The sequence below is a fragment of the Cryptomeria japonica genome, chromosome 2 (assembly GCF_030272615.1).
Source record: "Cryptomeria japonica chromosome 2, Sugi_1.0, whole genome shotgun sequence".
NCBI classification, from domain to species: Eukaryota; Viridiplantae; Streptophyta; class Pinopsida; order Cupressales; family Cupressaceae; genus Cryptomeria; species Cryptomeria japonica.
Window position 1 is genome coordinate 2,626,124 of NC_081406.1, and position 26,646 is coordinate 2,652,769.

General features: G+C 37.0%; 2 protein-coding genes across 2 annotated transcripts; both read left to right on the plus strand.

The window, feature by feature from the left end:
* The first annotated feature begins 4,961 nt into the window (after positions 1-4,961).
* LOC131050952 (uncharacterized) lies at positions 4,962-6,269 on the plus strand. The gene is made up of 2 exons (XM_057985276.2): positions 4,962-5,483; positions 5,612-6,269. Exons 1-2 carry the CDS (start codon positions 5,212-5,214, stop codon positions 6,078-6,080), a joined length of 741 nt encoding a protein of 246 aa, XP_057841259.2. The 5' UTR covers positions 4,962-5,211; the 3' UTR covers positions 6,081-6,269.
* Positions 6,270-23,806: 17,537 nt separating this feature from the next.
* LOC131050953 (uncharacterized) lies at positions 23,807-24,706 on the plus strand. Its single transcript, XM_057985277.2, has 2 exons — positions 23,807-24,069; positions 24,191-24,706. Exons 1-2 carry the CDS (start codon positions 23,807-23,809, stop codon positions 24,570-24,572), a joined length of 645 nt encoding a protein of 214 aa, XP_057841260.2. The 3' UTR covers positions 24,573-24,706.
* The last annotated feature ends 1,940 nt before the right edge of the window (positions 24,707-26,646 follow it).

A 26,646-nucleotide genomic window follows, 5' to 3' on the forward strand; every position in this document is an offset into this window, starting at 1 on the left:
CATAAAAATGTGTCTCACAAAACACTATGACCATAGAGCATGCATAGAGCGAAAAGAAAAATTAAACACTATCAACAATTAAACGCCTATCTATGCTTATGTCTCTGATTCAATTGGCTCCTCTTAGGATGATGAGGAGCCTCTTACTGCTGCTGGTGCTACGATTGATGCCACTGTTGTGGCACCTTCTATCCTTGAGGATTCAACCCTTGTTGCCCTTGTTGTGCAGCTCTGCCCTACTCCTATTGATTATGCTCCCGATGTTGTTCCTTTGAGACAGACTGCTGCTAGCTCTGTTGTAACCATGTGCCAGGGTCCCTCCCAAATGATTTCTCTCTCTCTCGATGGTCCTAATGATAGTATCGCCTCGACTGTGATTTGTTGCAAGTGAAAGGAGAAGTCTTCCCCCCTCCCCCAAACTCCTCCTGTCAAGGCTTGGGTGCCTCTACCTCTCCTTGAGTTGGGTTTGGGTTGTTGGCTTGATAGGTTTTTTCTTTTCGCTTGCCCGTTTGATTTTTAGTTTACCGTGGAAGTGCTATTACGACTTGTCTTTGTGTTGTTCTTCGTAATTTGCAATTAATGTGCTTCTACTGATTTCAGGTTGTCTTTACACCCTCTGAACTGTTATATTCGAAAACAACACCCTTATTTTTTTTCTTTTAATATCAAAAACAATTAAACGACTAGTAAAGAATAGTTAATAAAGCACAATATCTGAAAATTTATGAAGCACCTGTGTGAAATCATTATCAAATGTCGATAACAAGATCAAATGAAACTTTCTGACATGTTCAAATAAGTCAATAACTTCCATTGAAATGTTGATAAAGATTTGATTGGTAGTTTTGCATGGGTTAATAACTCCACTCAAAACAGTGATGACGAAGTTAGAAGTCTCAAATTACCAATAAAGAAAGCACGTCAGTACCACATGAATGGAATAATGGGAAGCACAGGTGAGGCAAGTGAAGTATTTGATTTGAAATGTCATCTCACGTAACACAATTATTTAAAGCTATCAAGAAAAACTCAAAAACCTTTGCCATCATCCTTTGAGTCTACATCAAAGTGGAAGCTTTTCTACTTAGAGATTGTAGTCATGTAGAATACTTCAAAATACATGTTCTTGTACATTATATAAGAAAAAGTGGGTATGATGTTATGTTGTTTTTTAATCTAATCTTAACTTTACTTTATTTTATCATATTTCAAAAGTTAAAACTCACTTATTAGATCTACTATTTGTTACTCTAGTTTAGATCTATAGTTGTGAAATTGATTCGAGTTATTTTTCACATATTAATTTTAAATTTTAAATTCAAATTCTCAAATTGGGCCCACATTTTCCTCCCTTACTAATCATTATGAACTAATAAAAGATAAACAATTCAAATTACATGCTAGGGTGATGTATTCAAGAACTAGCTCTAATTCACTTAAGTAATGTAGGAATCAATTAAGAACATCTTAAAATTAATTGCAAAAAGACGAAAAAGTGTTACATTTAAATTCCATCAATCCTAAGAGCATTTTTGCATGGTTTCATGTTGTTTTTTATCTTAATTAATTATTATTGAATCAACTTGCTTAGGGGCTTGACCAAAAGATAATAAATATTTATTTAACAAGTTTCTAAATAGTGAGACTCGACAACATTTTACTAGATAAAGATGATAAACATAGAGGAACATGTTAGAAAGGTCAAAATCAAATAAGTTTAAATTTGTGACCTTAGGTTTAGTTTTATACTCATAGAGATCATTTTTATCCTCATACAAGTGAACCAAAGAGATTCTACATCCAATTATCTAATTATGTGAACATTATCAAACAAACCTTGATTTTTTGATAAACTAAAAACTCAATTTGTGATATCTAATAAAATAAAATCTATAGAAAATCTAAAATTAAGTACACTTTATTTTTTTCCACATTATTTTAAAATTAATTATTTAGTCCCAACTCTCTATCTTTTTTAATAAGTTTTTGTTGTTATTTTATTAATCTATCTTAAAATGTTTATGAGATTATTTTTTCTCTTGCATAAAGCTCAATCTTCCAAACACTCAATATATAATATTTTGATAATTAGGAGGTACTTTTTAGAATGTGTCAAATCAGAATATTTATATTAGGACTCGACTATATGAATTTTTAGTCAAACTCATTGATTCATATTTCATGAGTAGTGGTTCACGCTAACTCATCTATCATGAGAATGAATGATCCACTTAGCATTCATTGCATCTAAACGATGCATACAAAGATGAATTGTCAGGACTTCCCAAAAGATCACCCATCTCAATACTATACTAACTCAAACACACTTAATCATAAATTTTTCCTAAAAATGAGATTCAATTAACTTGCTACCTCATTTATATATTCCTCAACAAATATACATTCATTATTAAACTCCTTTTAACTCATCCACTAAGAACTCAAAGGTATTATCACAATGTGTGAATAGATCTTCCTTGGTTGCAGCCTTGGGGTACATTTGGGGGAATTATTCAAAGATATTCGTACGTAGAATCTTTCAGCTTGCTTCTAAAAGCTGTCATCACAGTCATTTGAATGAAAAAGAAAGAAAAGGAAAATGAATGCTCTGGATATGTGATCTTTGGTAGACCTCATTTCAACACCTTTTGATTTTGTTCTTCTCTGTTAGTGGAATTTTAGTGAAGGCTTTTAACTTCCCTCATAACACAGGTGTGATTGGCCAAAGATCTGCACCACTCAAGATAAATCAGCCTGAGCCTGAGCCTTATAGATATAGGAAATCTCTTTCTATCCAAGCAATCTCTTCACACCTGGCTCACATTTATTCAAGTATTATTACTTCTCACAGACTTATAAAATGGTATAAACCAGAAGCATACACCTCTCATGAGAAGAGCACAAGTCAAGTACACAGAGTGCCAACAAGTTGTCACCATGGTGGGGGTACAAATGCCACAACTTACATGGTCCTACCTTATATGGACATATTTTTAGAGATATTTTATAGTGGTGCATTTTTAATAGTAATTAGTTTTCAGATATCATAATGGTTTGAAGTAGGGATACAATTATTCAGTTTTTATAATGTATCAAGGCATCCAAGTCTCATATATCATAATAGATGTTTCAGAGATAGTCATTTTCTAGAAGTAGTGTATACATTTTTGGATTGTTTTCACATAGAGAGTTTGAGTTTTATAATTCATGTCTATTATTATTAAAAAATTTAGATAATATATATCTAGATTTTTAGATTCTCTTGTTATTAGAAATGAGAGTTGGTCATTGATTTGGCAATGCTTATAAGATATATATTCTTATTATATTATTGTCCATAATTACCCATCACAAACAATGTTCTACATGTTACAAATAATACATCCAGTGATGATTATCTTATGAACATACAATCATCTTCAAAATTTATAGTGTTATTAGGGTAATTTTGAGAGTGTTGAGATTCCTTAACCCAATGTTCTTTCACCTACTTGAAATATCCATTATATTACCTTTCGCTATAGGTAGTGTTGTCCTTTCAATATCTCATGTGCCTTCATGTTCCCATATTAGTACATATATTCATATATAATACTAATTGATATGCAGATACTAACACATTTATATCCCACATGACATATTTCATTACACTTACAAGATTTACCTTTCTAAATTATTTTTTTGTGGTCTTAAATAGTTGGAGGTAACATTGGGGGAATCTAATCACCTTTTAATTTATGTTATCACAAACTTACATATTTCTTATCCATTTTATATATCTTATTTGATTGTCATATATTGTTATCATTGATATTTGCTACATGATTCTTATGATTTACATGATGTTATATTTTTCCTTACCTCTAGTTTCTTACATCATTTAGATGAAATCAGTTGAAGGGGGAATATATTATCATTGACACCATTTTCCTAGATATATTGACACTATTTAGGAACTTACAAGACCCTAGATCAAATAGTTAAAATGCATGACCCTAGATTTAGTTTTATACTCATAGAAATCACTTTTATCCTTGTATAAGGAACCAAAGGGTTCTACATCTATTTATTTAATTATGTGAAATTGTCCAAGAAACCTTGTTTTTTTAATTAGTGATAACACAATTGGTATCTAATAAGATAAAACCTATGGAAATCTAAAATTAAGTACACTTATTTTATTATTTATTTCTACATTGATTTTAATATCAATTATTTAGTCTCAATCATTTTTGCTTTTAATTTATTGTTGTTATATATATATATATGAGGTATTACTTTCCCTTACATAAACTTCACTCTTCCAAACTCTAAATATAAAACATTTAAAATTGATAATTCAGAGATACTTTTCATACTGTGTCAAATTATGATATGTATATTAGGACTTGACCGTATAAGCTTTTAGTCAAACTTATTGACTCATATTTCATGAATAGTGGTTCACACAAACTCATCTATCATAAAAACGAATGATCCACTTAGCATTCATTAGATCTGAGAAATACTAGCAAAGATGAAACATGGAGACTTCTCAAAAGATCACCCTCCCAATACTAATAACAAATTAATCATAAAATTTCTTCCAATCAAACTCACTTGACTTGCTACCTCATTTATATAATCGTCAACAAATATTATATATTAAAAAATATTCAGTATTAAACTCTTTTTAACTCATCCACTAATAACTAAAAGCTATTTTAGCAATGTCTCAGTAAATCTTCCTTGGTTGGAGAATTCAGGTACATGGGAGGAATTATTCTACAACATTCATATCTAGAATCTTTCACATTGCTTCTAAAAGCTGCCATGACAGTCACATGAATGAAAAAGAAAGAAAATAAAAATGAATACTCCGGATATGTGATCTTTGTTAGATCTCATTTCAACACTTTTAATTGTGTTCTCCTAGTGGACTTCAGGTGGAGACTTTGGCTTCCCTCATAACACTGGTGTGATTGGCCAAAGATCTACACCACTGAAGATAAATCAGCCTGCGCCTTATAAATATAGGAAATCCCTTTCTACCCAAATTAAATATAAACAATCTCTTCACACGTGGCTCACATTTATTCAAGCATTATTGCTTCTCACAGACCTATAAAACAGTATAAACCAGAAGCATATGCCTCTCATGAGAAGAGCACAAGTCAAGATTGCTATAAATCCAAGTACTAAGGATACACAAAGTTCCAACAAGTTGTCAGCATGATCAATACAAATGCCACAACTTCCATGATGAAATTCAGCTTCATACTTGGCTTTGTTGTACTGTTGTTTATAAACCATTTTCAGTGCTACAAAGCTGATGAAGAAACAGAGCCAGCTCCCACCTGCCAAAAGTATGAATGCCCTCCCTATATCAGCATTCATAAAGATGAGGAATTTGAGATCAGGCTTTACAACCATACAATCTGGATGTCCACCTCAGAAATAGCTTCCACTTCTTTCAAAGATGCCACCAAGGAGGGATTCCTCAAGTACTATCTTGCTTCATCCTCTGCCTCCTTTCCATGTTTATAACTTGCTTTTAAGTCCCTTAAACCATTGGATTTAGAATTGGGTTTCTTCTTTTTTTGTCTGTAATTGTTGGGTATTTGTTTTTCAGGTTGCTTGATTATGTGAAGGGGGACAACAAAGAAGAGCAAAAAGTGCCCATGACAGCACCAGCTGTGACGGATGTAATATTGTTTAGTGGAAGTCCTTCCTGCTATAACTCTTCCTTTGCCATTCGCCTGCCCATTCCCACACAATTCCAAGACTCTCCTCCTGCTGCAATGGATGACATGGAGCTGCACCCACAAGTGTTCAACTCTCATTGTACTGCTGTGAGGACTTTTGGGGGATTTACAACAGACCAGAATGTCAAAGACGAGGCCAAGAAGCTTAAGGCAACTCTTGTTGGAACTCCTTGGGGAACTTTGCTAAGGAGTAATTTTAGCAATGAGTGTTTGTCTAAGGACGATCCCCCTGTTTTTACAGTTGCACAATATAATTCTCCCTTTGAAAATGTTAGTAGGGTTAATGAAATTTGGTTCACCTTGGAGGATTCTAAGGGCACCATGTGTTCAATATAGATGTTTAGGCTATGATGGGTGCTTTCTTATTTCAACAGAGGATGCAACGTATCTAGTTGGCATGAGTAGTTTGTAGATACGATTGTGTGAGATTTGTTTACTATCAATGTTTCGGGTCTTACTTCGTGATCCATCATTAAGATAGTAGAGAGCTAGAGGAGGATAATTGTCTAAAGGAGGATAATAGAAAGATAGAGGAGTATAATGTATCTAGAGAGCTAGAGTATCAATGTATCTCATTTTCATTTTGTTGAAAATAATTAGCAATGTATTAATTGCTAGTTCTATTTGCCTTCTAATTTTTGTCTATCTAGGTCTAAATTCGATGTTTGAATGGTTGTATTTAGAGATTGTGTAATAAAATAAAACTAAAATTTTGGAAATATTGTATTACAATTCAAGGGGTTGAGCTTAGTTGGTTAAAACATTAAGTTCTCATGTTGGAAACCCCAGTTTAAACCCCAAAGGGATATCTAATATGGAATTCTAAGTTGTGATTTTTGGTCTTCCATAGTTGGCTTCTAGTGTGGATGTTGCTTTGGAAGTTGCTCACCGACCCACCAAAGCTAGGGTTTAATGGCTTCCTAAGAATGCCAAATGCCCTTGGCAACAAAAGTACCCTCGATATGAACTGTGTCTTTCATGTCCAGAAGGGATTTAAAGTTGATCCCCTTCCAAGCAGGCCAATGGGTCGAGAATCTAGAGGAAATGCAATGCCCGAGGAGAATTTTCCAAGCTTTATTCCCAAAAACAAAATGCACAATCCATTTAACACAGAGCCAACCCTTGCTACTAAGTGGAGAGGAGCACAAGACCACCAAAGTCTCATAGGAGACAACAAAAATCCCAAGCAACGAGGTGAAAACCCTTGTGGTCTTTTGTCAAAGAGGCCCACAAAAAATCATGAAGAAGTTTCTCTAGCTTCATATAAGAAGTTGTTTTGCCCCATAGGGTACGCTTCAAAACATAACAGAATGCGAGCAAAACAAAATAGTACACATATGCATGAAATGTAGTGAACTCAAGGATATATATTTTTATTAATGCCAACATTACAATGTATTTCTAGGATAGCATCAGTGTCACATAGCATAGCATAATCATATCCCCAGGTTGGGGGTACACAAACATATATACATGGGTGTCGACCGGCTACCTATGCCAACCATCAACCAACTGCTGGCCCCTAAACATTTACTAACAAATACTAATTTTCCCAACAACATCATCTCCCCAAAAAAGGAGAGCCATCTTTGGATTACACACAACAAAATGGGGAAACAACTATACAAAAGAAATCAAGGAGTTGGGGACCGAGAGAGCGTCCCTAATGAAGAAGGTGTAGGTGGGGTCGATGCAGCCAACTACTCCCTCAACTGGTGGACCTATTGAGTCTGTCGCTAGAGGTCTCTCTCAACTAACAATTGTCATTCCCGCGCGGTCTTGACCTTGAATACTGCCTCCATCACCTCCTTATGTTTCTTGTCCATGTCCTTCAAAATTGAAGCAAGGCGAGTCTCCACTGCTGCTAGCTCAACCTTCCCCTAGGATAACTCATCCTTCGCCCAAGCCAACTGCCCTTCCACGGCGATCACCTAAGTCCTCTCCTAGACTATCCCTCCTCTACTACCTGTAGTCGGGTGGCCAACTCCACCCGCTCTGCCTCAGCCCCTACTATTGAATGTTGGGCCAATTAAAGCTCATAATAGTTGTCCCAAAATGCCTTCTCAACCCTCTAGACTAGTGTGTGCATCCTGCTCTCCCCAACTGGCTCGGGGCAGCTCCATGCCTCCAACATGGTAGGCGTCTCATCCACAAGCCAACCCCTGGAGTCAAAACACCTCGCGAATTTCTCACCGCACCCTCCTATAGCAAGGGCAATCTGACGTTCTCTAGTCTCATCTATCTTTCCCAAAGTCAATTCCTGAATGGAGGCCACCATCCTCTGTGTACTTGCCTCCACATTTGTCGGGAACTGCTCTACAGTACTCAACTCTTCTTGGGTCGCAGATGCTACCTGCTGATTGGGCTCAATAGCCCTAGACTCCTCTCCCAGTACCATCATATCACAATACCGCCATATATACATGGGTGTCGACCAACTACCAGTGCCAACCGTCAGCAACCGTCGACCAATTGTCGACAGACCCCTAAACATTTACCAACATCACCCCCCCCCCCAAAAAAAAAGAGAGTTGTCTCTGGATGACACACAACAAAATGGGGAAACAACTATACAAAAGAAATCAAGGAGTTGGAGGCCGAGAGAGTGTCCCTAATGAAGAAGGTGTAGGTGGGGTAGATGTCGCCAACTACTCCCTCAAGTGGTGGACCTGTTGAGTCCGTCACTAGAGGTCTCTCTCGACTAACAATTGTTGTTCCCGCACGGTCTTGACCATGAATAACGCCTCCATCACCTCCTTATGCTTCTTGTCCATGTCCTCCAAAACAGAAGCAAGGCGAGTCTCCAATGTTGCTCACTCAACCTTCCCCTGGGCTAACTCATCCTTTTCCCGGGCCAAACCTTTCCATGGCGATCACCTGAGTCCTCTCCTAGACTAGCTCCTCCTCTACTGCCTGTAGTCGAGTGGCCAACTCCACTCGCTCTGCCTCAACCCCAACTACTGAATGTTGGGCCCATTGAAGCTTGTAATAGCTCTCTCGAAATGCTTGCTCAACCCTCCGAAGTAGTGTGTGCGTCCTTCTCTCCCCAACTGGCTTGAGGCACCTCCATGCCTCCAACATGGCAGGTGTCTCATTTGCAAGCCAACCCCTGGAGTCAAAACACCTCACAAATTCCTCACTACACCCTCCTATAGCAAGGGCGATCAAATGTTCTATTGTCTCATCTGTCTTTCCCAAAGCCAATTCTTGAACGGAGGCCACCATCCTCCATGTACCTACCTCCACATCTACCAGGAACTGTTGTACAGTACTCAAGTTGCCCTGGGTCACAAATGCTACCTGTTGATTGGGCTCAATAGCCTTAGACTCCTCTCCCAGTACCGCCATATCTAGTAGGGGGTCCATCTTTGACTCCTTCTGGTGTGAACTCCCATCATCCAGATCCATAATCTCCGGCTCCACCCATAGTTGTGGAGAAGAAGGTGGAGGTCCGATGGATTCCATGGGGGTCACCTAATAGCGATCCAACCACATATCAGTGGTTGCATCGGGGGTCTCTACTGCCTTCTGTGTGAGCATCTCCTGAGTGACTAGTGGCTCCGTAAGCATCTCCTCAACTATCGGTGCTACTACCTCGACTATAGGTGCGATAGGAGAAGGGGGTTGAGGCTCCATGCAAGGAGGTGGTTGAATGGGGGGCACCCTGCTCAGTGGTGTCTGGGTGGTGGTATCTGCAATTGCCCGAATCCTAGTACAAGTATTCCTCTGATAGTCATCTCTGAAGTAAGTAGTGGAGTCACTCCACCGTCAACCCACAGCAAAGATGGGCATATCGTATATGCTAGTCGGCATATATAAATAGTTAATTACATTTTCATATTTAATATATATATATGAATCAGCCTTATACATCCGATAGGCCACTTAGACATTTATGTTATCTATGTCGGCCTAAAGGAATCCAACCATAGCTACAATAACATTAACGCTCCCTTTTAGCTAGGGAGGAATCCTTCTCGATATCTGAGTCATGTAGTGTTATCCACCATGGCTACTCCCAGAGGGTGGGTCCATCATGGCTACTCCCATGAATGGAAATGCAAATGAACACAAGTGCTCATCACGGAATCACTCAACATGATGTTGTCATCTCATCATGATGAATAAACACAAGTGCTATGTCACGGAGTCCCTCACATGGCATCCACCATGGCTACTCCCAGAGGGTGGATCCACCATGGCTACTCTCAAAGGGTGGAACAAGGGCTTTCACCTCAAACTTCTCTCTCACAAAGAAGAATACTTTAACAAGGGCTTGCACCTTAAACTTCTCTCTCATAGAGAAGAATTCATTATAGTACATCTCAAGAAATCACTGATGTTGAGACCTCCTCTCAGCAAGGGCTTCATTCTCCACAACTCCAAGCTTGTCTTGAAAATGCACAAACTTCACTCTGGCAAGAGGCTTGGTGAGAATATCGGTCGTCTGATCATCACTACTAATGTATCTCAACTGAATAGCATTTCTTTGCACCATATCTCTAATATAGTGATATTTGATCTCCACATGCTTTGTTCTGTCATGAAACTAAAGATTGACAGAAAGTTTTTCACAAGTTTGGTTATCACAATGAATAACTGTAGGCTCCAACGATTGTCCAAACAATCCCGCAAGGAGCTTTCGAAGCCATACTACTTCACGAGCTGCCACACATGCTGCAATGTATTATGTCTCTACGGTGCTTAGAGCCACTGAAGTCTGCTTCCTACTACACCAAGAAATCATAGTAGATCCCAAGCTGAAGAAACAACCTTATCTAACATCCCAAATCTCTTCAAGATGTCAATGGTGTATTTTCCTTGACTCGGGATAATCTCATTAGGCCTCTGCCACACTTCCAAACCTAGAAAGAAATGCATGAGTCCTAGATCCTTCATCTCAAATTATGAAGTCAACTCCTTGCATCTAAAGATGAGATTTTTTTTCCCAGCAAGAAATAAGTAAAGATTCGGATAAGGATCATTCTTGTATAAACCCAAACTCACCAAGTATTTGTCAACCATTTCATACCATGCACAAGGAGCCTACTTAAGACCAGATAATGCTTTCTTCAATTTTCATACATGAAACTCTTTCCCATGAATTACGAAACCTTCAAGTTGCTCAATGTAAACCTCTTCTTCAATTACACCATTGAGAAAAGCTGTCTTCACATCCATCTGATGTAGCTTCCATCCCTTAGCTAATGTAATGGCAATGATGGTCCTGATGGAAGTGTAGCAAGCAACTGGAGCAAATGTTTCTTCATAATCTATTCTTTCTTTTTGATACAAACCACATGCCACAAATCTAGCCTTGTACTTCTCAATGCTTCCATCAGCTACATGCTTAATCTTGAATAGCCACTTGGAAGATACAACTAACTTTCCTTCAGGTCTAGGTACAATGTCTCAAACATCATTCTTAATAATGGATTGATATTCTTCATCCATAGCATCTTTCCATACTATCTGATTTGAAGCTTCCTCAACACTTGAAGGCTCAATCTCAATAAGATTACACATCAATGCAACATAGCTAGAGAATCTTTGTGGTCTTTTACTTTCTCTGAATGTGCCTCTGGGAGCCGCAAACTTTTCTGCCTCCTGCATAGTGTTCCTTGCCCAAAGAGATCTCTTTTGATTCATAATAATATCTTTAGACCCATCACTAGGATCCAAGGGTTCAATTAGATCATCATCTGCTTCAAGTTCAGTAGACTCCCTCTGAATCTCAGGAGAATGATCAATGTCCATGTCTCGAGGAGTCTCTTGATCATCTATCTCCATGCCGGAACCTTAAGATTTTTTGAATGCAACATCTTCCTCAAATGTAAAATCTTTGCTAACCTCTATCTATTTCTAACTTGGAATGTAAATCTTGTAGGCTTCAAAAGTTTCACTGTAGCCCACAAATATTCCTCTCTTTCTAGAAGGTTCTGGCTTGGTTCTCTTATCTTTAGGTACATAGACATATATTGCACAACCAAAGATTCTCAAGTGATTGACTTCAAACTTAACCCATGTAAACGCTTCTTTTGGAGTCATATTTTGCGGTATCTGATGAGGACTTCTGCTTTGAAAATATACTGTTGTCCTGGATGCTTTGGCCTAAAGAAATTATTGAAGGCCTTGATCATGGATCATGGCTTTTGCGCTTCAACAATTGATATGTTCTTTCTTTCTGCAACCCCATTTTGTTGTGGGTTGTAAGGTATACAAAACTCCCTCTTGATTCCTGCCTCAATACAAAAATCATGAAAGCTTCCAGAGGTGTATTCACCTCCATTATCAAAACTTTAATTCTCTTTCCAGACAAGTTTTCTACTTGAGCCTTAAATTCTTTAAATCTACCTAGGACTTCATCAAACTCTTTAGACCTTAAGAAATAAATCCAAGTCTTCCTAGAGTAATCATCTATGAAAATTACATAGTACAAAAATCCACTTAGGGATGCCATTGACATTGGACCACATAAATCAAAAGGTACAAGATCTAATATTTCTTTTGACCTACTTTCACTGCTATGAAATAGACTCTTAGTATTTTTACCCATAGCACAACCTCTACAAATACCATCATGTACATGACTAAGTTTAGGAATACCTTTAACTATCTTTTCCAATGATGGAAAAGCCCTGTAATGTAGATGACCAAGTCTTCTATGCCATAGTTCGTTGGAACTGGAAGAGTCATGTAGAAGAGCTTGAACTAGACAAATGGACAACTTGTACAAACTCTCATGTTGATTCGCGATCACATGTGCAGTCTTGATGTTGGAGTTCTTTGGCCATGCAAGAACTCTACCTTCTGAAAATGCTACTTGATAACCTTTGTCCCCCAAAGCTGAAATAGATACAAGATTCCTCTTGATTCCTGGCATGAATAAGACATCACTTAGATGAAGGGGAATCCCAGATTCTAGGTTGAGAGATGTAGCACCAAATCCTTTCACTAAATAGTGTGCATCATCTCCAATGATCACTTGAAGGTTAGACTCCATTTCCACCAAATCTGAAAGATGTTCTTGATAGCCAGTGATGTGTCGTGAAGCTCCACTATCAATTAGCCAGGTGTCACTATTTGTGGGATCATTACTTGATAAGAAAAATATGAAGAGGAATCCATTAGAGTTGTCTTCTACTTCCTTTTGATTTGAGACTTCATTAATGTTTGTCATTTGTTTTTCAGGCCTTGTCAAACAATCTCTTGCATAGTGACCAAACTTGTCACATCTAAAGCATTGAACGTGGGAGAGATTTTTCTTCTTCTTCTTTGAATCAGGTGCAAAGTCTGATCTTTGATCTCTATTCCTCTTGAAGTTGCCTTTTCTCCAATTTCTTCCTTTCTTCTTAGTAGATTGAGTGGTAAGAACATGAGTGTCTTCATTTTGAGAGCCTTTGACAATTCCCCTTGCAGCCAACCTAGATTTTTCTTGGATGCAATCAGCACGAAGACGATCAAACTTAGGTAATTTGGATCTCCCACTTATACTTTGAATAAATGGCTCCCAAGAATGAGGAAGGCCATTCAATACTAACATGACAAGATATTTAAATCCACAACTTGATCTCCAATGATGCTTAGTTGGTCCCTCAGCTCTAAGATCTTCATGAAGAATGATATGACTGTTTCTCCTTTCGCCATCTTGCCTTGATGAAGTTGTTGCCTCAATCCAAGAGCCCTACTTGTGGTTTTTATCTCATATAGACCTTCCAAGGTTTTGAACATGTCTCTTGTAGTTGTCATTTTGGAAATGAGAGGCACTAAGTGATCCTTCATGGAGTCAATCAAGATCTTCTTCACTTTTAATGCATTCTTCTTGAATTGAAGTTTCTTTGCTTGATCTTTTGGCTCGGATAAATCATTTTCTTCCACAAACTGAAGAAGATCATTTTCTTCAAGTGCAACAAGAACTCTAAACTTCCACGAAGTGAAGTTTGAAGAACCTTCAAGTCTATCTTCAACCTTGAGCCCATACACCATTTTCGCTTAGGTTGAAGGTGAGAGATGAAAGAGAACTTCGCAACTATAAGGAAATTTGATCACAATCTTCTCAAACCTACTCTAATAACATGTTATTTTTATGATCAAATTAATGAAATGCAGATGTAAGACAATTCAAACAAAATTGTACAACATATATCCTGGGAAAACCTTCCAACTTGAAGGTGAAAAACCTAGCAACAAAGTCTCTGATTATATTTATCAAATATAGGTATGTCTTTACAAGATTGCTTCACTTCTTGAAGCTATATGTATAAATCGATTCACCCTAGACTATTGTATATATAATCCGAACTGTTGTAGGATACACAAACTGCTATAGGGTAATCTATGACATTCAATATACCTTGTATATTATTCAATCTAATGTGTGTGAAATTGATCTTCTGTTGGGTGAATATCAGACTAATGTATATGTGATCTTGTTGAGAGTATGTCAAATTGTTGATGTCTAATGTATGTGATAACTCAATGATGAACGAATAGTACCAAACCGGTACTGAGAAGGGGGGTGAATCAGTATAGGCAAAATACTATCCAAAACCAGTTTGTCAGCAATTACTCTAAGTGACTGGCAAGCTGTGACTCTGGTTAAAACAGAGTGCAATGGGTAGGACTCGGAACAACTAAAACAATCATAAACCGGTTACTCACTAAGCTTTCCTCTTAGCTCAATACTATAGTACCATTACACCCTCATGCATGAACATGTAAACTATCATCAGATCTTCACAATAGTTAGTTCAATATGTTTTATAGACAGGCATAAAACACAGAACCATCATATGCTCAATAGGTAATAACAAAGCATCACAAGATAAAAGCATCACACATGACACACATATTTTTCACGTGGAAACCCAACTGGGAAAAACCACGGTGGGGATGAATACCCACAAGCTACTTTTTGAACTCTTTAGAAGTCTGCTCTTTTAGGAGCCTTGTCCGGTTAAAGACATTACAATAGGTTCTGCTAAGAACCGACCCTGTTAGGGATCACCCGGTTAAGGGATGGCTATAATACCCGGTTAAGGGTTAAACCCGGTTAGGGTTACCTTGTTAGAGGATTTCAAGAACTCAATAGCTAAAGGATCTCCAGAGCTCTATAGCTTCCCAAAACTCAATAACTTCAAGTTACCCTGTTAATGGATTTGTATCAAGCCAGTTAAGGCTACCCTGTTAAGGGATTTCATAACTGTTGAAGTGGTTAAAGATCAATAGGAATTACAATGATCTGGTAACAACACTCAATGCTAATGCATATCCGTTTTGACTCCTCTTCACCTTCTAGACATTCACTTTGCAGATATCTCTTCTCTCCTTTGGTTTGGCAAGAATCACGTATCACTTCCCTTGGATACACACATACAACTTTTGCCAACAACTTTAGAAAGAAACACAACATCGATCTTATAGGAAACAGACAGGTCAGTAGCAAAAACCCTAAACCCTAAACCTGTTAGGTTAAACAATTCAAATGGTTCAATCCTGACCATTGAATCATATTGCATTAAATGCAACACTCTTGAATTGATCTCAAGACATTCTCCATCGTCCATTATCTACCGATTTCATGGCGGGTGATAACCCATCACGCGTTATCATCGTTTGACAAACTTCACACATTCGCAAGGTAGATAGGGATAGTATTCTTCATGCAAGATCCTTCATGCACTCAGGGCTTACGTGGCAACACAATTTGTTATCCATTATACTGCTAACTCATCACACAAAGATCACCAATTGAGTTACACAGGCTTGAGGTACTCCAACCGGAAATCCTGAAGTGGAAACTACCTACCAACCGGTAGTCATACAATGCTTCCATGTGTTGGTTCCCATAACTGCATGTCGGTTCATCTTGACATGCCGGTTCATCTTGAACAAATATACCACTTCACTTTGGCATATATACCGGTTCATATATATATGTCGGTTCTCTCTTCTCACATGTCACATGTGTCGGTTCACATCATGTCAAATATTGACATCAATGACAACATACAATATCATTATGTCTTCATATCAGTTCACATAATGCCAACAATCTCCCCCTTTGGCATTGATGGCAATATACAAAGATATATCTATACTTCACATCTTCTCCCCCTTTGACAACAATGTCAAAGTGGAGGCACAAGCATCCCTGTTCCATTATGCTGCTCCCCCCGAGGAGTGACACCCTTCAACACATCAATCAACAAAAAATTTGACTATGCAATACCTGATTGATGTGGAACAAATACTTTTAGTTCACCTCCTGAAGGGGCAGTACCCCCAATTCACCTCTTAAATGCATAAATGTAGTCTTTGGGAGAGGCTTGGTGAATATGTCAGCTAACTGCTCCTTACTGGAAACATGTTCCAGTGCAATCTCTTTATTCTGAACCTTTTCCCTCAAGAAATGACACTTAAGCTCAAAATGCTTGGTTCTAGAATGTAAAACCGGATTCTTTGAAATATTGATAGCACTTGTGTTATCACAGAATATACTTACCGGTTAAGATACAAGGATTTTGAAGCCATTTAAAACATGTTTCATCCAGATTGTCTGAGTGCAGTTCATGAAGGCTGCAACATACTCTACTTCTGCTGTAGACTGAGAGATACAACTCTGCTTTTTACTCATCCATGAGACCAGTCTACAGCCAAGAAAGAATGCACCACCGGTTGTGTTTTTCCAGTCATCCACATTACCTGCCCAATCAGCATCTATGAATACTTTCAGAATGAAATCATTGTTGTATGGGTACCACAATCCATAGTCAACGGTTCCCTTCAGATACCTAAGAATCCGCTTGACTGCAACCAAGTGGGATTCTCTTGGACTTTTTTGGAACCTTGCAGTAATGCCAACTGCATGTGCAATATCTGGTCTGCTATGCACTACATAATGCAACTTACCAATCATTGATCGATATTCTTTCTCATCAACTAGTACAGAATCATCCTCTTTTGACAATTTGCAACCGGCCACCATCGGTGTACCAACTGGTTTGCTATCTTCCATGCCAAAGGTTTTCAACACCTCTTTGACATATTTAGACTGAGTGATAAAGATTCCATCCTTCATCTGCTGGATCTGCAGTCCAATGAAGAACTTAATCTCCCCTATGAGTGACATCTCAAACTCTTTCTTCATCTCATCAGCAAACTCATGACTCATCTTGTCATCTCCACCAAAGATAATGACATCAACAAAAACCTCATAGATCAGGATCTGATCTCCTTCAGACTTCAAGTAGATATTGCTATCTTCACTTGTTCTTTCAAATCCAATCTTCACAAGATGGGAATGTAGGTGCTCATACCATGCCCTAGGTGCTTGCTTTAGACCATATAAGGCTTTATGTAGCCTACATACCATGTCACTATCTTCAGATAGGGCAAATCCATCTGGTTGCTCAATATACACCTCTTCTTCAAGTACACCATTTAGGAGTGCAAATTTTACATCCATTTGATATACTTTGAACCCTTTAAAAGCTGCATATGCAAGAAGCATACGAACTCCTTCCAATCTAGCTATAGGAGCAAAGGTTTCTCCATAGTCTTCTCCTTCTTCTTGAGCATATCCTTTGCACACCAATCTGGCTTTATTCCTAATCACTGTGCCATCCTCATTCAGCTTGTTTCTAAACACCCATTTGGTGCCAATGGCATTTTTATGCTCCAGTCTGGGTACCAAGGACCATGTACCATTTTTCTCTATCTGGTCAAGTTCCTCTTCCATTGCCTTGATCCAGTCTTCATCTTTATGAGCCTCTTTGAATGATTTAGGCTCAAATTCAAAGATCATACATGAGTTTTCTCTGATCTTTCTTCTTGTAAGGATTCTTGCATCCTTATCTCCTATGATCTGCTTAGGATCATGATTCAGCTTGACATACTGAGGAATGGTCTTGACTAGTTCTTCTTGCTTTTCCTCTTCATCCTCATCTTCATCAGTATCAGCATTCACCAGTTTAGGAACACTGTTACTGATACTTGGTTGACTAACAACCGGTTCCCAGAAGGTTGCAACTAGTTCATTTACAGGTTGCTCACTATCGATTTCCTCAGTTTTCTCAGAGGATTCATCAACTCTTACATTGATACTTTCCATAATTCTCTGAGTCTTATTGTTGTAGCACTTGAGAGCTTTACTCTTGGTGGAATATCCTAGGAATATCCCTCATCACATTTAGCTTCAAATTTTCCCTGATGTTCACTCCTCTTGATGTAACATTTGCTACCAAATACCCTAAAGTAGCTAACCACAGGTGTCTTAGAGGTCCAATACTCATAAGGATTTTTGTCCTTACCTTTCTTGATAAGTACCCGGTTCATTGTGTAGGTTGCAATGCTCACCGCTTCTCTCCAAAAGGTGTGAGCTACCTTCCCTTGAATCAACATGGTTCTAGCTGCTTCAACCACAATCCGGTTATTCCTCTCTGCTAGGCCATTCTGCTGTGGAGTCCGGGGGGCAGACAGTTGTCTCTTGATGCCAAATTCTTCACAATACTTGTTGAATTCACCAGAAGTGAATTCCCCTCCTTGATCAGTTCTAAGACATTTGATCCTTTTACCGCTTTCCTTCTCCACTAATGCTATGAAAGCTTTGAATTTCACAAAGGCTTCAGACTTGTCTTTCAAGAATGTGACCCACATCATTCTTGAACAGTCATCAGTGAGAATCATGAAGTACCTATCACCCTGCACACTTCTAGTTTTCATAGGACCACACAAATCAGTATGCACAAGATCAAGCAAGTTGTCAGCAGTGAAAGATTTACCTTTAAAGGTTGAGGAATACATTTTCCCCAATTGACACTCTCTACACAAGGTATTATCCGGTTTGCTTAGCATTGGCAACTCTCTAACTGCCTTGATCTTACTAGCCTTCACAATGTTATCAAAGTTTACATGGCAGAGTCTCCTATGCCATATCCAGCTATCATCAAACTTAGCCATAAGACATGTGCTTATATTTGAGTTCAAATGAAATAGGTTACCTTTGGTCTGCATGTCGGTGGCCACCAATTCACCCTCTTTTCCTTTGATTCTGCAAACTCCATTCTTGAATTCTAGAGTGAGGCCACTGTCATTCAGCTAGGCAACACTCAGAAGGTTGTGTCTGAGACCATCAACCCAGTACACATTGTCAGCACTACTCTTTCCATTCAGAGAGATGGACCCTCTGCCTTTGACCATGCATGGTACATCATTGCCAAAGCGAACCATACCACCATCATACTCCTCCAAGGATAGAAACTTGCTCCAGTCACCAGTCATATGGTGAGAACAACCACTGTCAATGATCCACTCATTGGAATTATCAAACCGGGAGACAAGAGCCTTCTTGTCTACCACATCTTCCTTTACAACAACAAACACAATGTCTTCATTCTCTTCATCTTCTGATTCCTCATCTGTGACACCTTCATCAACTACTACAAAACAGTTTCTCCGATTTCCACCTTTGAATTTCCTGAACCTTTCTGGTTTGTCCTTGTTATCACCATTTGGACAGTTTATAGCAATATGTCCTATCCGGTTACAAGAAAAGCATTTCAAAGGTAGTTTACCTTTGTATTTACCGGTTCCTTTAGGAAGCTTTCTGGCAAGGAGAGCTTCAAATGCCATCAGAATCTCCTCATCATTCATTTCTCTGCTTTGTCTAGGTTCACCACTAGTGCTAGCTTCTTTTCCTTTTCTAGATGGTATAGCAGAAGCTTTAAATGTTGATTCAGTCTTTTGAACACTGCCATCAAAACTATTTAGCTCATAGGCTGTCAACTTGGCTATGATGGAGTCCAAGGATACCTTAGTCTTGTCTATTGATCTCAGCTCCTGAATAGCAACAACCCTTATTGCATAGACCGGCAAAAGGGATCTCGGGACTTTTCTTACCACAATGCAATCTTCTATTTTACCACTTGCACTCTTGATTTCTCCAACAACTATTTTGATTCTTATTCCATACTGCTGAATGGTCTCACCTTCAACCATCTGCATATCTTCAAACTTCCCTTTCAGGCTTTCTTCCTTAGCCTGTTTTACATGTTCATCACCACCATAGCTATTTTCAAGAGCATCTCATACCTCTTTGGGATTTACCTTGTCCTGAACATCAATAAACTCAATGTCAGATAGACTACTAATAAGGGCTTCCATGACATGCCCATTTTCTTGTATCTCTCTCTCTCTTTTAGTCATCAGTGAGAGTACCGATAGGGACAACATAGACATTCTCAACATAACTCCAGTGTTGAGCACCCATGCTTTTGATGAATATCTTCATCCTATCTTTCCATATACCAAAATTTTCCCTGTTAAACTTTGGACCTTCCCTCTTCATCATTTGACTGGGATCTTTACCTCAAGTGGTTAAGCTTACAACACAAAGGACCTAGAGTGCTTTGATACCAAATGATAACTCAATGATGAACGAATAGTACCAAACCGGTACTGAGAGGGGGGGGGTGAATCAGTACAGGCAAAATACTATCCAAAACAGGTTTGTCAGCAATTACTCCAAGTGACTGGCAAGCTGTGACTCTGGTTAAAACAGAGTGCAATCGGTAGGACTTAGAACAACTAAAACAATCATAAACTGGTTACTCACTAAGCTTTTCTCTTAGCTCAATACTATAGTACCATTACACCCTCATGCATGAACAGGTAAACTATCATCAGATCTTCACAATAGTTAGTTCAATATGTTTTATAGACAGGCATAAAACACAGAACCATCATATGCTCAACAGGTAATAACAAAGTATCACAAGATAAAAGCATCACACATGACACACATATTTTTCACGTGGAAACCCAACTAGGAAAACCCACGGTGGGGATGAATACCCACAAACTTCTTTTTGAACTCTTTAGAAGTCCGCTCTGTTAGGAGCCTTGTCCGGTTAAAGACATTACAATAGGTTCTGCTAAGAACCATTCCTGTCAGGGATCACCCGGTTAAGGGATGGCTACAATACCCGGTTAAGTGTTAAACCCGGTTAGGGTTACCTTGTTAAAGGATTTCAAGAACTCAATAGCTAAAGGATCTTCAGAGCTCTATAGCTTCCCAGAACTCAATAACTTCAAGTTACCCTATTAAGGGATTTGTATCAAGTTGGTTAAGGCTACCCTATTAAGGGATTTCACAACTATTGAAGTGGTTAAAGATCAACAGGAATTACAATGATCTGGTAACAGCACTCAATGCTAATGCAGATCCGTTTTGACTCCTCTTCACCTTTTGCACATTCACTTTGCATATATCTCTTCTCTCCTTTGGTCTGACAAGAATCAAGTGTCACTTCCCTTGGATACACACATACAACTTTAGAAAGAAACACAACATTGACCTTATAGGAAACAAACAGGTCAGTAGCAAAAACCCTAAACCCTAAACCTGTTAGGTTAAACAATTCAAACAGTTCAATCATGACCGTTGAATCATACTGCATTAAATGCAACACTCTTGAATCGATCTCAAGACATTCTCCATCGTCCATTATCCACCAATTTCATGGCGGGTGATAACCCATCACACGTTATCACCGTTTGACAAACTTCGTACATTCCCAAGGTAGATAGGGATAGTCTTCTTCATGCAAGATCCTTCATACGCTCAGGGCTTACGTGGCAACACAATCTGTTCTCCATTATATTGCTAACTCATCACACAAAGATCACTGATTGAGTTACACAGGCTTGAGGTACTCCAACCAGAAATCCTGAAGTGGAAACTACCTACCAACCGGTAGTCATACAATGCTTCCATGTGCCGGTTCCCATAACTGCATGTCGGTTCATCTTGACATGTCAGTTCATCTTGAACAAATATACCGCTTCACTTTGGCATATATACCGGTTCATATATATATATATATGTCGGTTCTCTCTTCTCACATGTCACATGTGTCGATTCACATCATGTCACATATTGACATCAATGACAACATACAATATCATTATGTCTTCATACCGGTTCACATAATGCCAACAGTATGTTTTCAATGAAGGGATATTCGATCCCCTTTATACATAGATAGTGCCCCTTCACCAAGGGTGGGTACTCTCCAAGTCAACACGACCCAATGCAAGGGGTGGCTGACTTTCCAAGTTGGCCCCATTAGTTAAGTGATTATTAATGATTAGCAAATTGTATATGCTAGTCGGCATATATAAATACTTAATTACATTTTCATATTTAATATATATATGAATCGACTCATATACATGTCTAAGGCCAATAGGCCACTTAGACATTTCTGTTATCTATGTCGGCCTGAAGGAATTTGACTATAGCTACAGTAACATTAACACTGGAGGCTTGAGACTTTTAAGTGCAAGATCAAATGCACAATGGAGGTTGAAAGCTTAGTGTCTTTTGTGGAGTCGAGGCTTGCATGGTATGCTTTGGAAATCAGCATCTTGGTGCATGGTCATAAGGAAAAAATGCAAGATGGAAGCATATATTGATGTGTGGTTGAGACAAGTTCAAGAGATGAAGATGAAGAGCTTCAGGAACTATTGGAAAGTGTAGCTTAAGAAGAAGAGATATTGATGATATATGAACATGAAATGGATAAGAATGAGTGCATAGTGGACAGTGTCAAAAGTCTACACATGGACAAAGCCCATTCAACTGAGGAAATTCCAAGGAGTGGATAACAGACATAGAACTATATAGCTACCTACATTCTTGTTGAAGTGATTATAATAGACCAAAAGTCCACAATGTAGTAAAGGAATGATATACAAGCTTGTGAGCTCAGACTTGGAGGACAGAGGTGTCATTGAGTTCGTGAAAACCTATCATATTTTGTTCATCTTATGAATTCTCAACTTCAAAGACACTGATAAGAAAAGTTATGGTGTCAAAGAAGACAATCAAGAATTTTTATGAGGAAAGACAGAGGAAAGTAAGACAATGTCAGGATGATAGAATGTTAAAAACACATGACAAAAGTAGGATAATAAAGATCTCCATAAGACAGAGCATACAAATTAGTTAAGACCTATGCATGAAATGCGTAAGTACAACCAAAGTGAAGGTGACAGTGACCACATAAAATATTGTAATAAATATTAATTATTAATTAATATTATTGAATAATAAATTAAGTATATTAAATATAATTCAAGTAATATGTTATATATTATTGATAATTAGTAAATATATATTATATTTAATATTGTACAATAACAAAAATAATTATATAATAATAATTATCAATATTAAATATATTATACTTTCAATAATTATCATTAATGTATAATATATTATTAAAAGTATATTAAATATACTTGAACTATTATTTAACAATTATTAAATAATATTAATTAATATTTATTACAAGATTTTATGTGATCAAATTATACATATCATTACATGTTATTCAAACTATTAATAATTGATTATAATGACAATAGTCAACAATAATTGAAAAAACCAAAATTGATTAGAAAAGGAACAAGTTAGTTGAGCCACATATATGCCACCTAAGTAGTTAAAACTTGCCTTGTTCCTTTCATCAACCAATTCCCATTCCCCTAAATAATCTTAAATGACCATCATCCATCAATAATTCAAATATATTTAATAATTTGATATGTATAATTATTAAACAATATTTTAAATATATTAAATATAATTTAAATCATATTTAATTATTTAATTTATTACATTTTTTTATAATTTAAATTATATTTAATAATTAAATAAATAATTATTAAAAATATTATCTGAAATTAAATAATAGTTTAAATATATTAAATGTTTAAAAAATGAAAATTGAATAAATAAAATCTAGTCTAAATGAAAGCCCTACATGAAATGGGTTTAATATGTGCTGTTTAAGTCCAACCACGTATAGACACTCACATTTACTTAATGTGTGCTATTGTAAGCCCAACCACTAATGATGACTCACATTTATTTAAGCATTATTCCTTCTCACAGACTTATAAACCAGAAGCATCTGCCTCTCATTGCAAAAAACACAAGTCAAGATTGCTATCAATCCAACTAGTGAGATACACAGAGTACCAACAAGTTTGTCACCATGGTGGCTACAAATGCCATGATGAAATTCACCTTCATGCTTGGCCTTGTTGTATTGTTGTTCATAAACCATTTTCAGTGCTACAAAGCTGATAATGATACAGACCCAGCTCCCACCTGCAAAAAGTACGAATGCCCTCCCTATATCACCATTCACAAAGACCAGGAGTTTGAGATCAGGCTTTACAATCGTACAGTCTGGATGTCCACCTCAGAAATAGCTTCCAATTCTTTCAAAAAGGCCACCAGGGAGGGAGTCCTCAAGTATTATTTTATCTTTTCCTCAGCCTTCTTTCCATGTTTATAGATTAGTTTAAGTCCCTTAAACCATAGGATATAGAATTGGGCTTTTTTCTCTTTTCTCAAATTGTCAATTTGTTTGCAGGTTGCGCGATTATGTGAAGGGCAACAACAAAGAAGAGAAAAAAGTGCCCATGACAGCACCAGTTGTGACAGATGCAAAATTGTCTAGTGGAAGTTCTTCCTACTATAACTCTTCCTTTGTGGTTCGCCTGCACATGCCCAAACAATTCCAAGACTCTCCTCCTGCTGCAATGGATGACATGGAGCTGCACCCACATCTCATAAACTCTCGGTGTACTGCTGTGAGGGCTTTTGGAGGATTTACAACAGACCAGAATATCAAGGAGGAGGCTAAGAAGCTTAAAGAAACTCTTGTTGGAACTCCTTGGGGAACTTTGCTGAGGAGTAATTTTACCAATGAGTGTTTGTCTAAGGATGTTCCCTTTGTTTTTATAGTTGCATAGTATAATTCTCCCTTCAATAATGTTAGTAGGGTTAATGAAGTTTGGTTCACCTTGGATGATTCTAAGTGTTCAATATAGATGTTTACGCCATATCTAATGGGTGCTTAATATGTGATTCAATGTATCTAGTTTTCACAGACAGTAAAAATAAAAAAAATAATTGATGGTGATGTATTAATCGCTATTCATACTTGTCCACTATTTGTGTTTGAATGGTTGTATTTAGCAATTTTGTTATGAGAATAAGGTGATGAGAGATTTTAGGGATATTGTATCAGATAAGAATATTTGAATAGAAGCGGAAATAGTGGTTCTCATTCGAAATAGGATGTATCAGGAGGATTATCAAGGATAGATATTGAGTAGGAAAAAGATTGGAAGGTAGTTTTGGATCTATCATTTTTTTTTTGGTATAGATCAAAGCAAAAGAAATTACAAGAACTGCAAAAGAAAAAAAAATATGAATACAATGTCAAACCACCAACTCACTGAGATTCAAAATTGGATGCAGCTGATCCAATCAACATATACAAGTTACAATATACATAGAAGCATATCCAATACTTCTATGGCTATATTAGAACTTCTAGACTCTTCCATGTATATCAAGCAAAGGAGGGAAAACTAAAAAAAACACTAACTACAAATTACGTATACACTTTGTCTTAGTATCAAATACATTGAATGGAGAAAATGGAAAGAGCTGGGAAAAGATGGACAAGACTTTTGACTGCCAAAAGGGAGGAGACTACGATGGAAAATAAATGTGGCAATTGAGATTAATATTTAACATAAACTATTATTTAATAATTATTATTAATAATTAATGTTATTTAAATTATATAATATATTTTTTATATTATTTAACTAATAATATATTATCATTAATATTAAATAAATATTAGTTCAAATAATATTAATTATTAATAATATACAATTAATGTAACTAGGAATTTAGTTAAAGGGCATCAAAGCATAAAATTAGGCAACCACAAACCTAAAATGTAATGAAATTGATTCTAATACATTCAATAGAAGAAGAAAGACAAGACATTTAGAAAAAATGCAAACCATTACAAATGGCTCCCTTCATTGGCCTCCACTGGTATTATTTCTCCTTTAAATTATGTGGGTGTCACCTACAAATGCAAGTGAGTGAAAGCAAGATGATTGCAAAAGCAATTTGAAAGCAACAACATAAGGATACTTGAATCATGGTTAGCCATTGAATGAGAAAAGAGCTCAATTTATAGGCAAAAAGGTTTCCAAATTAATAAAAGGCAAGTGCTTCACAAATTGGCATGATTGAATGAGAAATTGGATGACAAATTGTCATGACAAGTTACTATGTCAAAATATGACAAATTGAGAGCAAATTATGCACAAATTTAGCTTCATGATTGAGTGACAAATTAAGCACAAAAATAGCCCTCAACTTATGACAAATTGGCCATGAGAATAGCTACATAAATTATGACATAACTGAGCATGAAAAGGGGAGAAATTAGGGGGGGATAATTAGGAGGGAATTTGAATTTGAAAAATTAGCAAATTAGGTGGAAAAAAAGGAAATTAGGAAGTTAAGTGACATTAATTAATAAATTTTCATTTATTAATTAACACAAAAAATAAATTACTTTATTTAATTGTGACAATAAAGACTTAGGATAAATGGAATTAACCCCTTTTAACCTAAAGAGAAATGTTTGTAGGATTAAATGAACAAATCATAAAACCCCAATAGATAAATTAGAAATGGAATTAGGTCAAGAAAAAATTGAAGCCAATAAATGATAAGGATTGCAATCAAAAGGACCAATTGACGAGGATTTGACTAATGACAAGAAACCAATATTGACTGATTGATGAAGACCAATGACAAATTGATGAAGATTGACAAAATGATTAAATTGATTGATGACAATTGATAAAGGATTAATGACTAATCGATCCAAAATTGATGAAGATTGATGATTGATTGAGATCGATGATGAATCGGTCAAAGATTGGTCAAATAAGTTGATTTGATGAAGGTTGATACTAAGATTGACAAAGACTGATGATGAATCAATCG

Excerpts from the sequence above, each read along its gene's own strand:
- LOC131050952 (XM_057985276.2), top strand. The coding sequence starts at position 5,212 with ATGATCAATACAAATGCCACAACTTCCATGATGAAATTCAGCTTCATA. Across the intron at positions 5,484-5,611 it reads ACCAAGGAGGGATTCCTCAA|GTTGCTTGATTATGTGAAGG; the intron begins GTACTATCTTGC and ends TTTGTTTTTCAG.
- LOC131050953 (XM_057985277.2), top strand. The coding sequence starts at position 23,807 with ATGGTGGCTACAAATGCCATGATGAAATTCACCTTCATGCTTGGCCTT. Across the intron at positions 24,070-24,190 it reads ACCAGGGAGGGAGTCCTCAA|GTTGCGCGATTATGTGAAGG; the intron begins GTATTATTTTAT and ends ATTTGTTTGCAG.